At 32.7% G+C, this 13,619-nt stretch overlaps 2 protein-coding genes across 2 annotated transcripts; both read left to right on the top strand.

Annotated features, from left to right (window-relative positions):
• Positions 1–1,938: 1,938 nt before the first annotated feature.
• LOC138347788 (receptor-like protein Cf-9) lies at positions 1,939–4,747 on the top strand. Its single transcript, XM_069296168.1, has one exon. The coding sequence runs from the start codon at positions 2,118–2,120 to the stop codon at positions 4,671–4,673; it is 2,556 nt and encodes an 851-aa protein (XP_069152269.1). The 5' UTR covers positions 1,939–2,117; the 3' UTR covers positions 4,674–4,747.
• A 5,864-nt stretch (positions 4,748–10,611) lies between these two features.
• LOC138347786 (receptor-like protein Cf-9 homolog) lies at positions 10,612–13,559 on the top strand. The gene is made up of 2 exons (XM_069296141.1): positions 10,612–13,397; positions 13,504–13,559. The coding sequence occupies exon 1, from the start codon at positions 10,663–10,665 to the stop codon at positions 13,381–13,383; it is 2,721 nt and encodes a 906-aa protein (XP_069152242.1). The 5' UTR covers positions 10,612–10,662; the 3' UTR covers positions 13,384–13,397; positions 13,504–13,559.
• The last annotated feature ends 60 nt before the right edge of the window (positions 13,560–13,619 follow it).

Genomic DNA, 13,619 nt, shown 5'->3' with positions numbered 1-13,619 from the left:
AGGGATGGAGATCATTAGAGACAGAGAGAGAAGGAAACTTTTCTTGTCACAGAGAAGCTACATTCAGAAGGTCTTGGCGAGGTTTGGCATGTCTTCATCTAAGCCCATTGATACCCCCAGTGCTGCCAATATCCATCTCACTGCCATGTTCGCTCCACATTCAGAAGAAGAGAAGGAGTATATGTCACGAGTCCCTTATGCCAGTGCCGTAGGAAGTTTGATGTATGCTATGGTCTGTACAAGGCCAGATTTAGCACATGCAGTCAGTGTAGTGAGCAGATTCATGGGACAACCAGGGAGAGAACATTGGCAGGCTGTGAAGAGAATTTTCCGGTACCTTAGAGGTACATCTGACGTTGGTCTCATTTATGGAGGTGATACTCAGTGCTTGGTTACTGGCTATTCTGATTCAGACTATGCTGGAGATGTTGACACAAGAAGATCGATGACTGGCTATGTGTTTACCCTTGGAGGATCTGTCGTCAGTTGGAAGGCAACTTTGCAACCTACAGTGACTTTGTCTACTACGGAAGCGGAGTACATGGCCTTGACAGAGGCTGCAAAAGAAGGGATTTGGTTGAAAGGGCTGGTTAGTGATCTTGGTCTGCATCATGATCAGGCTACGGTGTATTGTGACAGTTTGAGCGCAATTTGTCTAGCCAAGGATCAAGTCCATCATGAGAGAACCAAGCATATTGACGTAAGGTATCATTTTCTGAGAAGTGAGAAGAGAATCAAGGTGAAGAAAGTAGGAACTGTTGATAATCCTGCTGATATGTTCACAAAGCCGGTTCCACAGAGCAAGTTTCAACACTGTTTGGACTTGCTCAACATCAGAAGCTGTTAATTGCCCTGCGGGGCAACTCTGAGGAAGAGGGGGAGGCCTGGCACTATCATAGTGCGTCTGAAGAATCTGTTTGGAGAATTCAAGTCAAGGTGGAGATTTGTTGAATGCCTTGAATCGGACCCGTTACAAACCCTATTTTGTAATTCTGTTTTTGCCTCTCCATAATAAAACTGCTCCCCCTCTTCCCGTGGACGTAGCCAATTTATTGGTGAACCACATAAATCTGTTATCTTATTTTTCTCGTTTATATTTTATCGTATTATCTCGAATTCCGCACAACACTTATTCCAACTAATTAAAACTTTTGTGAATTTTTATCTTTGCAACGTAGAGTTGATATAATTATCGTTACAAAAGATTGTTACAAAAATGGGTCACATTTGGCCTAATGGAAGTGAAAGTCTAATTCTAAATTTAGTTTATTTGATTTTTATTTTTATTTTAAGAAAAAAAATAGTGTTTGGATTTAATTTGTTATTTTAATGAGAATTTATTTCTCACTCATTTACTTGTAAAACTTATCATACATTAAACAAAAAAAATAGCTTTTTGGATACACTTAAGTTTTTCTCTTCTTTCCATTCACGTTTTTTTTATTCTCATATTTTTACATTGAAAATGAAAAGAAAATAAATTAAATAAGAATAAGAGATTCAAATAATGATAAGCGAATAGATCTACAAAGGAGATATTACAAACTCAAAGTACACGTTGAATCAAAGAAGTAAAAAAAATCACGAGTCAGAAAAATCAAATGAACTCTGAATATTGCTAGAAGTATCATATATACATCGATAAAATTCCTTTTATACTAAAATAAAAAGCAATAATTTGACATTAACGTTTTCACTATTATTAGATGAAAAGGGTATATGTGAGCAACTTTAATAATGATAAGGGCACATTTGAGTCACTTTTATAACGAGAAGTAGATTAACTCTAAATCACAAAGTTGAGGGGTATATTAGACTTTTTTCGCAAAGAAAAAAGTAACCTTTGTGCATATGACCAAACTAACTTAGATATTGTCAAGGTCTGTACAACACTGTAACCAATCAGAATAAAATTATATTGGAAAATGTTTTGGTCAAGGTCTATGCACCAACAAATACTCTTATAGACTTTTTCTTTTTCATTGGAGCATCACCATAGCAAAATTGCCTTTTGCTATGTGCTATATAAACCTCATCAAGATTATTGAATAGAGAGACACAAAGCAAGAGTTGGAAAACTTACTTAGTTATTTTGATATATATTTTGAGGCGCGAAAATGGGCATCGGAGAACTTGCATTGTTTCTGCTGTACGCGTTTCTCTGTCAACTTGTTTTCTCCTCATCTTTACCTCATTTGTGCCCCGATGAACAAGCCGTTGCGCTTCTTCAATTCAAAAATATGTTTACTATAAATCTTGATGCTTCTTACGGTGGTTCTTATCCTAGAACAGTTACATGGAATAAGAGCGCCGATTGTTGTTCATGGGATGGAGTTCATTGTGACGAAATGACGGGACAAGTGACTAAGCTTGACCTCGCTAACAACAGACTTCGGGGTGAGTTTCATTCCAACAGTAGCCTCTTTAAGCTCACCAATCTCAAATGGCTTGATTTGTCTGGAAATAATTTTTCTGGATCACTCATTTCACCTAAATTTGGTGAGCTTTCTAGTTTAACGCATCTTGATTTGTCGTATTCAAATTTTACAAGTATAATCCCGTCAGAAATATCTCGTCTTTCTAAGTTACATGTTCTTCGTCTCCAGGATAGTCAATTAAGATTCGAACCTCACAATTTCGAACTGCTCCTTAAGAACTTGACCCGATTAAGAGAGCTCCACCTTAGCGATGTAAACATCTCTTCCGCTATTCCTCTGAATTTCTCTTCTTGTTTAACAAATCTAAGACTTTGGAACACGCAGTTATACGGGATGCTGCCGGAAAGTGTTTTTCACCTTTCCAACTTAGAATCTCTTGATTTAGCAGAAACTCCGCAGCTCACTGTTAGGTTTCCCACAACCAAATGGAATAGCAGTGCATCACTCGTGAAGTTAGTTCTATGGGGTGTGAATGCTATTGATAGGATACCTGAATCATTTGGTCATCTAACTTCACTGCGTAGATTAGAGTTGTCTTTTTGTAATCTCTCAGGCTCTATTCCTAAACCTCTATGGAATCTCACCAATATAGAGGTATTGAACCTGGGTGATAACCATCTTGAAGGAACAATTTCTGATTTTTTTAGATTAGGAAAACTCTGGTTTTTATCACTTGGAAATAACAATTTTAGTGGCAGGCTTGAGTTCTTATCCTCTAACAGAAGCTGGACGCAACTTGAATTCTTGGATTTTTCGTTCAATTCCCTAACGGGTCCAATTCCTTCTAATGTAAGTGGTCTGCAAAACCTATATTCACTCAGCTTGTCATCAAACCAGTTGAATGGGACTATACCATCATGGATATTCTCCCTCCCTTCACTAACTGAGTTAGACTTGAGTGATAACCATTTCAGTGGAAACATTCAGGAGTTCAAGTCTAAAATATTGGTATTTGTTTCTGTAAAACAAAATCAGCTGCAAGGTCCTATTCCAAAGTCACTCCTAAACCAGAGTTATGTACATACTCTTTTCCTTTCGCACAATAATCTCAGTGGACAGATCGCTTCAACCATCTGCAATCTGACAAGACTGAATGTGCTAGATTTGGGCAGCAATAATTTGGAGGGAACAATCCCACTATGTTTGGGTCAGATGAGTAGACTTAAGATTTTGTATTTAAGCAACAATAGGCTTAGCGGGACAATTAATACAACTTTTAGTATAGGAAACCAACTTGTAGTCATCAAATTTGATAGTAATAAGCTAGAGGGGAAGGTTCCGCAATCTTTGATCAATTGCACATATTTGGAAGTTGTTGATTTAGGTAACAATGAGTTGAATGACACGTTTCCTAAATGGTTGGGAGCTCTATCTGAGTTGCAGATTTTGAACTTGAGGTCAAATAAGTTCTTCGGCCCTATAAAAGTTTCTAGGACTGACAACTTATTTGCTCAAATTCGAATCATAGATCTCTCATCTAACGGATTTAGTGGACATTTACCCATGAGCCTTTTCAAGAAATTTGAAGTCATGAAAATAACTAGTGAAAACAGTGGAACTCGAGAGTATGTAGGAGCTAATTTTTATTATTACACAAATTCCTTTATAGTAACGACAAAGGGACTGGAGCTTGAACTTCCTCGAGTTTTGACTACAGAGATTATTATCGATCTCTCAAGGAATAGATTTGAAGGTAATATCCCAAGCATTATTGGAGATCTCATTGCACTTCGTACTTTGAACTTGTCTCACAATCGCTTGGAAGGTCACATACCAGCATCACTGCAGCAGTTATCTGTACTTGAATCATTGGATCTCTCATCCAACAAAATCAGCGGAGAAATTCCACAACAGCTTGTATCCCTCACATCACTTGAAGTCTTAAATCTCTCTCACAATCATCTTGTTGGATGCATCCCCAAAGGAAAACAATTTGATACGTTTGAGAATAGTTCATACCAAGGGAATGATGGGTTACGTGGATTTCCACTCTCAAAAGATTGTGGTGGTGGTGGTGGTGATCAAGAAGAAGAAGAAGAAGAAGAAGAAGAAGGAGATTCATCAATTATAAGTTGGAAGGCGGTTCTCATGGGTTACGGTTGTGGACTTGTTATTGGACTGTCCATAATATACATAATGTTGTCAACTCAATATCCAGCATGGTTTTCGAGGATGGATTTAAAATTGGAACACATAATTATTACAAGAATGAAAAAACACAAGAAAAGATGTTAGTTTTTACTTTACTAGTTTGTAATGTATTTGAAGTGTGCATTTCCCTAAGTAATAAAAGCATTAGTTTTCGTTTATCAATGTTTTGATACATATTCAGCGTAATTATTGTTCATTGATAGCATTATTCTGATATGAAATTTTGACTTCGAAATGTTTCCATATGTCAATTATCACTCTTATTTGATTAATTAAACATTTTTAAATTTTAGACTTTGAGATATTTTTGACAAAGTCGATACACCAATTAATACTCTTATAGACTCTTTCTTCATTTAAATTAATAAATAACTATTTCTTACTTTGACTATTTTTAGATTAAATGATCCCCACACACATTGGGATGGTTACATATTTTTTTGTTAAAAGTCTATACACCGATTATCACTCTTATAGATTTTTCTTTCTCCTCTAAAAATAAAAAAGAAATTATTCGTTTCACAAAACATCCCACGATATCAAACCGAGACAATTAAGTGTTTGTTCCAAAGCTCCCTTCACTTTTTCTCTTTAAGACTTCAATTGATTTAATAACTATTTCACACTGTTACACATAATATTCTCAAGGTGATTTTTTTCTACATAATTATAGTACAAATTTTGACAAATGAGACTAATAATGATGACAATGTGGGTATGAACCACTTGTAAAGACTTAGGTGTTGGGTTTTATTTGCTCTAAATTTCTTACCATAAATAGGTTTTTCTTTTAGGAAAAAGTTTTGGATTGACTAATCCTTTTTCTGGTAGGAAAAGGTTTAGGACTCTATAAATAGAGGAATGTTCCTTCTAACTTAATCAGCATTCACAATGTAGTCTTAAAGGCTTTGGGAGAGTTTTGGTTATGAGGAGAATTTGTGGGTCACAAGCTTGATACGTTATCACTTTTGTGAACCTCCCATGTATTCTGAGTGAATTGGTTGAGGTTGTTTCTCTTTCTGTATTTTGTACTCTCATATTTATAGTGGATTGCTCATCTCCTTTGTGGACGTAGGTCGATTGACCGAACCACGTTAAATCTTTGTGTCTTTTGGTATATTTCTCGTTGTCTTCTTACTCGTGATCTTTCGAGATTTACTTTGCTAGCTTCCACGTTTACACCTGCTTATTTTCGATCCTAACATCAGGATTATGACATTTTAAGACTGATAATGTATCAAATAAAATTGAATTATTACAACTGTATTCATAGTACTCTAAAAAAAAGATTTTTCAATGGAATTTCATTAGAAAATGTGATACGTAATTGACAACTCAAAAGTTGACTGAAAGTAACTAGATGAGCTTCTTGGGATTGATTAGTTGTAGTAGATGACTAACAATATTTGATAAATTGAGATATTTATCAAAAAAAATAAAATATTTTGCAAGCATAAGTGACTATTTCTACGGTTCGGACGCGTAATAATTGTGTCAAGATTACTTGCGAAGACTTGGGATTGTGATGTTTTAGACCGATAAGGTATCAAAGAAAATTGTATTATTACAAAGTGAAATGATTTTGTGTAGTACCTTTCATTTAAACTTTCTATGTGATGACTTGACTTAATAATTTGGAATTTTTTTTATGTTTTTCAACAATCATTTGGATTATTCTTGTGAAATGACTCGTGCATTGGCTTGAGAATATAAAGTTGATAATTCAAAGCGATAACAATAGATTTTTCTTCGCGTAATTTGTGGTTCATCAAAATTTCATCTATACATCATATTTGTTGGTGTTTTAGCCTTTTTTTGAACTTAAATCCGTTTACCAGATTTGAAGTAATTTAAATGATTTGATATATCCTTATATTTAAATTTTATATATCACTCGTTATAAAAGTGATTCATATATACCCCTACTGTTACGCAAATAACTCGTATATACCCTTTTCTTTTAACGAAAGTAAAAACAAATTAATTTTAAATTATTATTAAAATTAGATTTTAAAAAAAAAATTATTTGGTCCTTCTCACACATTTCCTCCTTCTTCTCATTCTTCCTTCTTTTTTTTTGTACTTTTTTTATTCAATAACTAATTTGAATTTATTATTTTGATGGTAAATATATTTTTAACGAATTTTCTTGTAAATCTATCATAAATATCCCAAATTTTTTTATAGATACAAAATATAAATTACGATATACCCGACAAAATAATTTTAAATTACATTCATCTATCACATCTGTAGGTGGTGGCGGTTCACCGTATTTGTATGTCTGGACTCAAATCAAATTCCACCAAAATTTATAGAAATTTTCAACTAAATTTATTGTCTACCTTTAAGTCAAGGTCTTTGCACCAATTAACACTCTTATCCTAAATAAATATGTTTTTTTGAAATTTCAAGTTAATTTGTGGTTCATTCATCCGTCATATTCGCCGGTGGATGATAGCAATAACTAATTCATAAGTATGTATTGACAAAAAATCACACGTTTAAAAATGAAATTAAGATACACAACAATAAATTTGACTGAAAAACCAATTAGACTTTTTCTTTAAAAAAAAATCAATCTATTAATGAAAAGGGTAAATACATACATTTATTAGATAACAAGGGTACATATTCACCATTTGTTAGCCGATGGAGGTATATATGCATCATTTTTTAACGAGGAGTATATTTGGTCTAAATCGCTTAGCTGAGGGGTATATTTATCTGTTTGCCCTATAATTAAAAAAACTAAAAAAAAAAATTTTCACTTTCATTTGATGAAAAGGTATATGTCAGTCACTTTTATAATGGTAGGAATATATGCGAGCCAGTTTTATTACAGTAGAGATATGCGCGAGCTACTTTTGTGATAGAATTTTTCTATTGTAGATTTTATTTAAACTTCTATTGAAATGACTCGTGCAGTGACTTAGGAATATGTAAATTTATTAGAACTATTAGAATATAAGTTTGATCATCATCAAGTTAATATACAATCAGGTGCATAAACCAAATAATAATTTTATCCTAATTAATAAAAAATAAATTTTTGACTTTGAATTTTTTTTTTTTTTGTCAAGGTTTATACACCAAACAATACTCTTATCCAAAGTTTTGTGAGCCTTCACAATGATTTAAACAATAAAATTAACTTTTAGCGACAATGAATATATACATTAGCAAAGATTGTCAAAGTCTTTTTTAACATTAGCTTATTATCATTGGATTCAATGTCGCTATAAGTTTTAGGGACATTTACAAAGAGTGTTAATTTCCGCTATAACTACATATTTACTGACAATTAAGCTATTATGTCATTAATTAATTACCGTTAAATATCATTTTTGATATAGTGATTAAATAACTGTTTTCAATTGTTAAAGGTGATAATCCCAATTATTTGAACGATTCTATAGCATTCATTAAGATACTTGTACATTAACTTGAGATTTTTTCTGATTAATTTAATTACAAATGTTTAATACCTCAAATAGTTTACTTAATTCTTCATTTATTTATTTATTTATTTACTTATTTATTTTGAAATTGTTGGTTTTAAGAGAAGCAAATAAAAGTCTTTTGCCTTTCCTAGTATGTAATGTTTCATTAAGTGCAACTCACCTAATTTGTTTTCACTTATCTATAATACTAGTCTCTGGGTACGCGCCACACACGTGTGGTTATATAAATAAAAATATTTTTGTGAAGATTGTATATTAACAATACTTTAAAGTTATATTATGTGTTATAAAATAGAAAATACAAATTACATGTTTTTAAAATTGATAAGTATCCTATATGGTGTTTTTATTTTTAAGATCCAAAATCCAAAAAACTATATAAGTACAATATTTAAATGAATAAGTGAAATGTTATGTGTTGCGTTAATGAAATATGTGTAAAACCAATAACATATAGAAATCTTTTACCGTAAAATTAATGTTGTGCGTTGTACATATTAAGCCCTAGCAAGGAAATTAAATAATAAGTGTCATGAGTGTATTCTTCACTAAGAAATTTCCTTGACGAATCCAACAACATCCATAGCTGAAATTCTTGGACAAATCCAACAATGTTCATAACATATTTTAATAACCTTTAACTTTGACATTGATTGATAAAAAATTGCTCAGAGAAATGATATACTCTTCTTTAGAGCCCATAAAAATGGAGAGGGGACTTGAGGAAAATGAAAACTATTCTTGGCTTTATATAATATTTTCACTTTAAATGATTAATTAGTCTCTTTAGCTTCTTTTCACGTATTTATGATTAAAAATAACATATATTAATATATTAATTATGGGAATTCATTGTATTGAAATCTACAACTTCTAAGATTCTAGCAATGTAAAGGTAACTGCTTCTATATTTTAGTTAATGTGTCACTTAAAAGTTTACTGCTCAATATTTTTCAAAAATAAAATAATCAAATATGAATATAACATTTTTATTTAATATAGGAATAAAATGGTAATTCAACTTTACATCTTGGAGCTCCCCACTTATAATATAATACTAGTTCTCGAACACGTAGATTGCACGTGTATCCCATGTTATTTAATATCAAACATTTCAAATGATATAATTATTTTAGAATAATTGATGCATTATACAATATTTAAAGGGTAAAAATGATATTTTTGGTAAAACATTCAACTAAGGTTGCAACTTGCAAAGATCAATAGAATCTGAAGAATTTCTGATTGTATTGATAAAAACTTTTTCTTTTAATCATGTGGGATACATTATATTTATTGGTAAAAAAAAAAAGATTACTACTTCAATTATATGATTTGTCAAGATTGCCAAATATCTAACATTATATTTTCATACAAAATGAAAGAAGTTAATTAAACAAAGCAATATATCAATAAGAAAAAAAATGACCAATGAATAAAAGATTACATAAGAACTATATATAAAAGATTACATAAGAACTATAAGATGTGAAAATATAAAGTGTAATGGATTAATATTTTCTATTCAATTTATAAAGAGAGAAATTGTGTATATGAAAGGCCGTGAAGGAATGTATTTAATTGTAGAAGCTAAAAAGTTTAGCAATTAAAGTCATTAAGAAGTGAAAAATAATAAATTCTAACATCTAACCATGTATTCTCTTCAATTAAATATTGATATTGTATGAATCTCTCCATATGCTTTAACCTCTCTCTTCATATGCTCTAATGTTTAAGTTTTTTTAATCTAAAACGGTAATTGTTTTAAGTGCTCAAAATTCAGCAATTAAAAAGAAAAATTGTTAATGCAACTCAATGATAATGGCAAAAGGAATACTCATAAATGCACTTCAAATTATTATGGTAACATTTTAGTGGTATGTAAAAAATATTCTGTTATGGAATTTAAATTACTATTTAATAATAATAATAATAATCAATAATAATAATAATATAATGGTATTATTGTAGTAACTCAACTATATAGGGTTATTTTGGTATTTCAACTTTCAACTTTTTTATTCCCACTTATAATATATGATGATATGATATGATATACCTTTCATATAATTATTTTTTTAGGTAACATTTATTTCAAGACGAGCAAAAGAAGTTGATATTTGAATTTACTTCAAATATTTAAATACAGACTTCATACTTTGAACTCTTAACGAGAGGGAGTTGCTCGTTTTGGTAAGCATCCTTCACTTTCAACCCGATGATTGCGATTTCGAGTCACCAAGCATTGGCACTTCGGAGTACAAAAGAAATTTATACGATTTGAGTCATTGGAAAATTTATACAACAAGCTTGGAATAATGATCTAAGAAATATGAGAATTGTCAATGTATATAATTTTTGTATCAACTGTAGATTTTAATAGTCCTTTTTCATATTTTTAAGTCACGGTCTACACATCAAGAAATCGATACAAAATTTAAAGAATTTTCCACCTAAGATGTTGTTATCAAGGTCTACACACTAAGAAATTTCTTTGATTAATTTGTGCTATATATATATATAAATTATTGAATAGAGTTAACAAAGAAAAAATATTTTTGATTTCTTATCTACCAACTTAATTAGTTTTGAACATTTTTAGTGCAGAAATGGGTTACGTAAAACTTGTTTTTTTAATGCTATTTTCCTTACTCTGTCAACTTGCTTCATCTCATTTGTGCCCCAAAGATCAAGCTCTTGCTCTTCTACAATTCAAGCAAATGTTTAAAATAAGTCGTTATGTTTCCATTAACTGTTTCGACGTAAAAGGCCAACCGATTCAGTCATATCCGCAAACTCTTTCGTGGAACAAGAGCACAGATTGTTGCTCTTGGGATGGAGTTTATTGTGACGAGACGACTGGAAAAGTGATTGAGCTTAACCTCACTTGCAGCAAACTTCAAGGCAAATTTCACTCAAACAGTAGTGTCTTTCAACTCTCCAATCTCAAAAGGCTTGATTTGTCTGGAAATAATTTTTTTGGATCACTCATTTCACCTAAATTTGGTGAGCTTTCTAGTTTAACGCATCTTGATTTGTCGTATTCAAATTTTACAAGTATAATCCCGTCAGAAATATCTCGTCTTTCTAAGTTACATGTTCTTCGTCTCCAGGATAGTCAATTAAGATTCGAGCCTCACAATTTTGAACTGCTCCTTAAGAACTTGACCCGATTAAGAGAGCTCCACCTTAGCGATGTAAACATCTCTTCCGCTATTCCTCTGAATTTCTCTTCTTATTTAACAAATCTAAGACTTTGGAACACGCAGATATACGGGACATTGCCCGAAGGAGTTTTCCACCTTTCCAACTTAGAATCTCTTGACTTATCAGACACTCCCCAGCTCACTGTTAGGTTTCCCACAACTAAATGGAATAGCAGTGCATCACTCGTGGAGTTAGTTCTCTTAAGAGTGAATGTTGCTGGTAGGATACCTGAATCATTTGGTCATCTAACTTCACTGCAAAAATTAGATTTGCTTTCTTGTAATCTCTCAGGTTCTATTCCTAAACCTCTATGGAATCTCACCAATATAGAGGTATTGAACCTGGGTGATAACCATCTTGAAGGAACAATTTCTGATTTCTTTAGATTCGGAAAGCTCTGGTTGTTATCACTTGGAAATAACAATTTTAGTGGCAGGCTTGAGTTCTTATCCTCTAACAGAAGCTGGACGCAACTTGAATTCTTGGATTTTTCGTTCAATTCCCTAACGGGTCCAATTCCTTCTAATGTAAGTGGTCTGCAAAACCTAGATTCACTCGGCTTGTCATCAAACCAGTTGAATGGGACTATACCATCATGGATATTCTCCCTCTCTTCACTTGAATTCTTGGATTTTTCGTTCAATTCCCTAACGGGTCCAATTCCTTCTAATGTAAGTGGTCTGCAAAACCTAAATTCACTCAGATTGTCATCAAACCAGTTGAATGGGACTATACCATCCTGGATATTCTCCCTCCCTTCACTATCGCAGTTAGACTTGAGTGATAACCATTTCAGTGGAAACATTCAGGAGTTCAAGTCTAAAATATTGGTATTTGTTTCTGTAAAACAAAATCAGCTGCAAGGTCCTATTCCAAAGTCACTCCTAAACCGTCGTAATCTATATTCTCTTTTCCTTTCGCACAATAATCTCAGCGGACAGATTCCTTCAACCATCTGCAATCAGAAAACACTAGAAGTGCTAGATTTGGGGAGCAATAATTTGGAGGGAACAGTTCCACTATGTTTGGGTGAGATGAGTGATCTTTGGTTATTGGATTTAAGCAACAATCGTCTTAGGGGGACAATTGATACTACTTTTAGTATAGGAAACCGACTTACAGTTATTAAATTTAATAAGAATAAGCTAGAGGGGAAAGTTCCGCAATCTTTGATCAATTGCACATATTTGGAAGTTGTTGATTTAGGTAACAATGAGTTGAATGACACGTTTCCTAAATGGTTGGGAGCTCTATATGAGTTGCAGATTTTGAACTTGAGATCAAATAAGTTCTTTGGCCCTATAAAAGTTTCTAGGACTGACAACTTATTTGCTCAAATTCGAATCATGGATCTCTCATCTAACGGATTTAGTGGACATTTACCCGTGAGCCTTTTCAAGAAATTTGAAGTCATGAAAATAACTAGTGAAAACAGTGGAACCCGAGAGTATGTAGGAGATATTTTTTATTATTACACATATTCCTTGATAGTGACAACAAAGGGACTGGAGCTTGAACTTCCTCGAGTTTTGACTACAGAGATTATTATCAATCTCTCAAGGAATAGATTTGAAGGTAATATCCCAAGCATTATTGGAGATCTCATTGCGCTTCGTACTTTGAACTTGTCTCACAATCGCTTGGAAGGTCACATACCAGCATCACTGCACCAGTTATCTGTACTTGAATCATTGGATCTCTCATCCAACAAAATCAGCGGAGAAATTCCACAACAGCTGGTATCCCTCAAATCACTTGAAGTCTTAAATCTCTCTCACAATCATCTTGTTGGATGCATCCCCAAAGGAAATCAATTTGATACGTTTGAGAATAGTTCATACCAAGGGAATGATGGGTTACGTGGATTTCCACTCTCAAAAGATTGTGGCGTCGATGAAGGGGTACCAGAAGCAACAACTCCATTTGAGCTAGATGAAGAAGAAGATTCACCAATGATCAGTTGGCAGGCGGTTCTCATGGGTTACGGTTGTGGACTTGTTATTGGACTGTCCATAATATACATAATGCTGTCAACTCAATATCCAGCATGGTTTTCGAGGATGGATGTAAAATTGGAACACATAATTATTACAAGAATGAAAAAGCACAAGAAAAGATATTAGCATGTAACCTCCAGGTATTCAACTTAATCTCTATCCTTCAGAAGATCACATTTTATATATCCATAAAATTTCATCCTTAAAGCTTTCAACTTTAATACTTTCATTTTTTTAAAACTGCAGGATTCAAGTCTACTGCATTGCTGGGATGTGAATAAAAGTTTTTACTTTCATAGTTAGTGGTTGTGTTTTGTTTCATCAAGTGTTTGTTACATTTTCTTCTGTTGTGACTCAACAAA

The sequence above is a fragment of the Solanum lycopersicum genome, chromosome 1 (assembly GCF_036512215.1).
Source record: "Solanum lycopersicum chromosome 1, SLM_r2.1".
NCBI classification, from domain to species: Eukaryota; Viridiplantae; Streptophyta; class Magnoliopsida; order Solanales; family Solanaceae; genus Solanum; species Solanum lycopersicum.
Note: the sequence above shows the minus strand (reverse complement) of the source record. Positions and strands in the feature narration are given on the sequence as shown.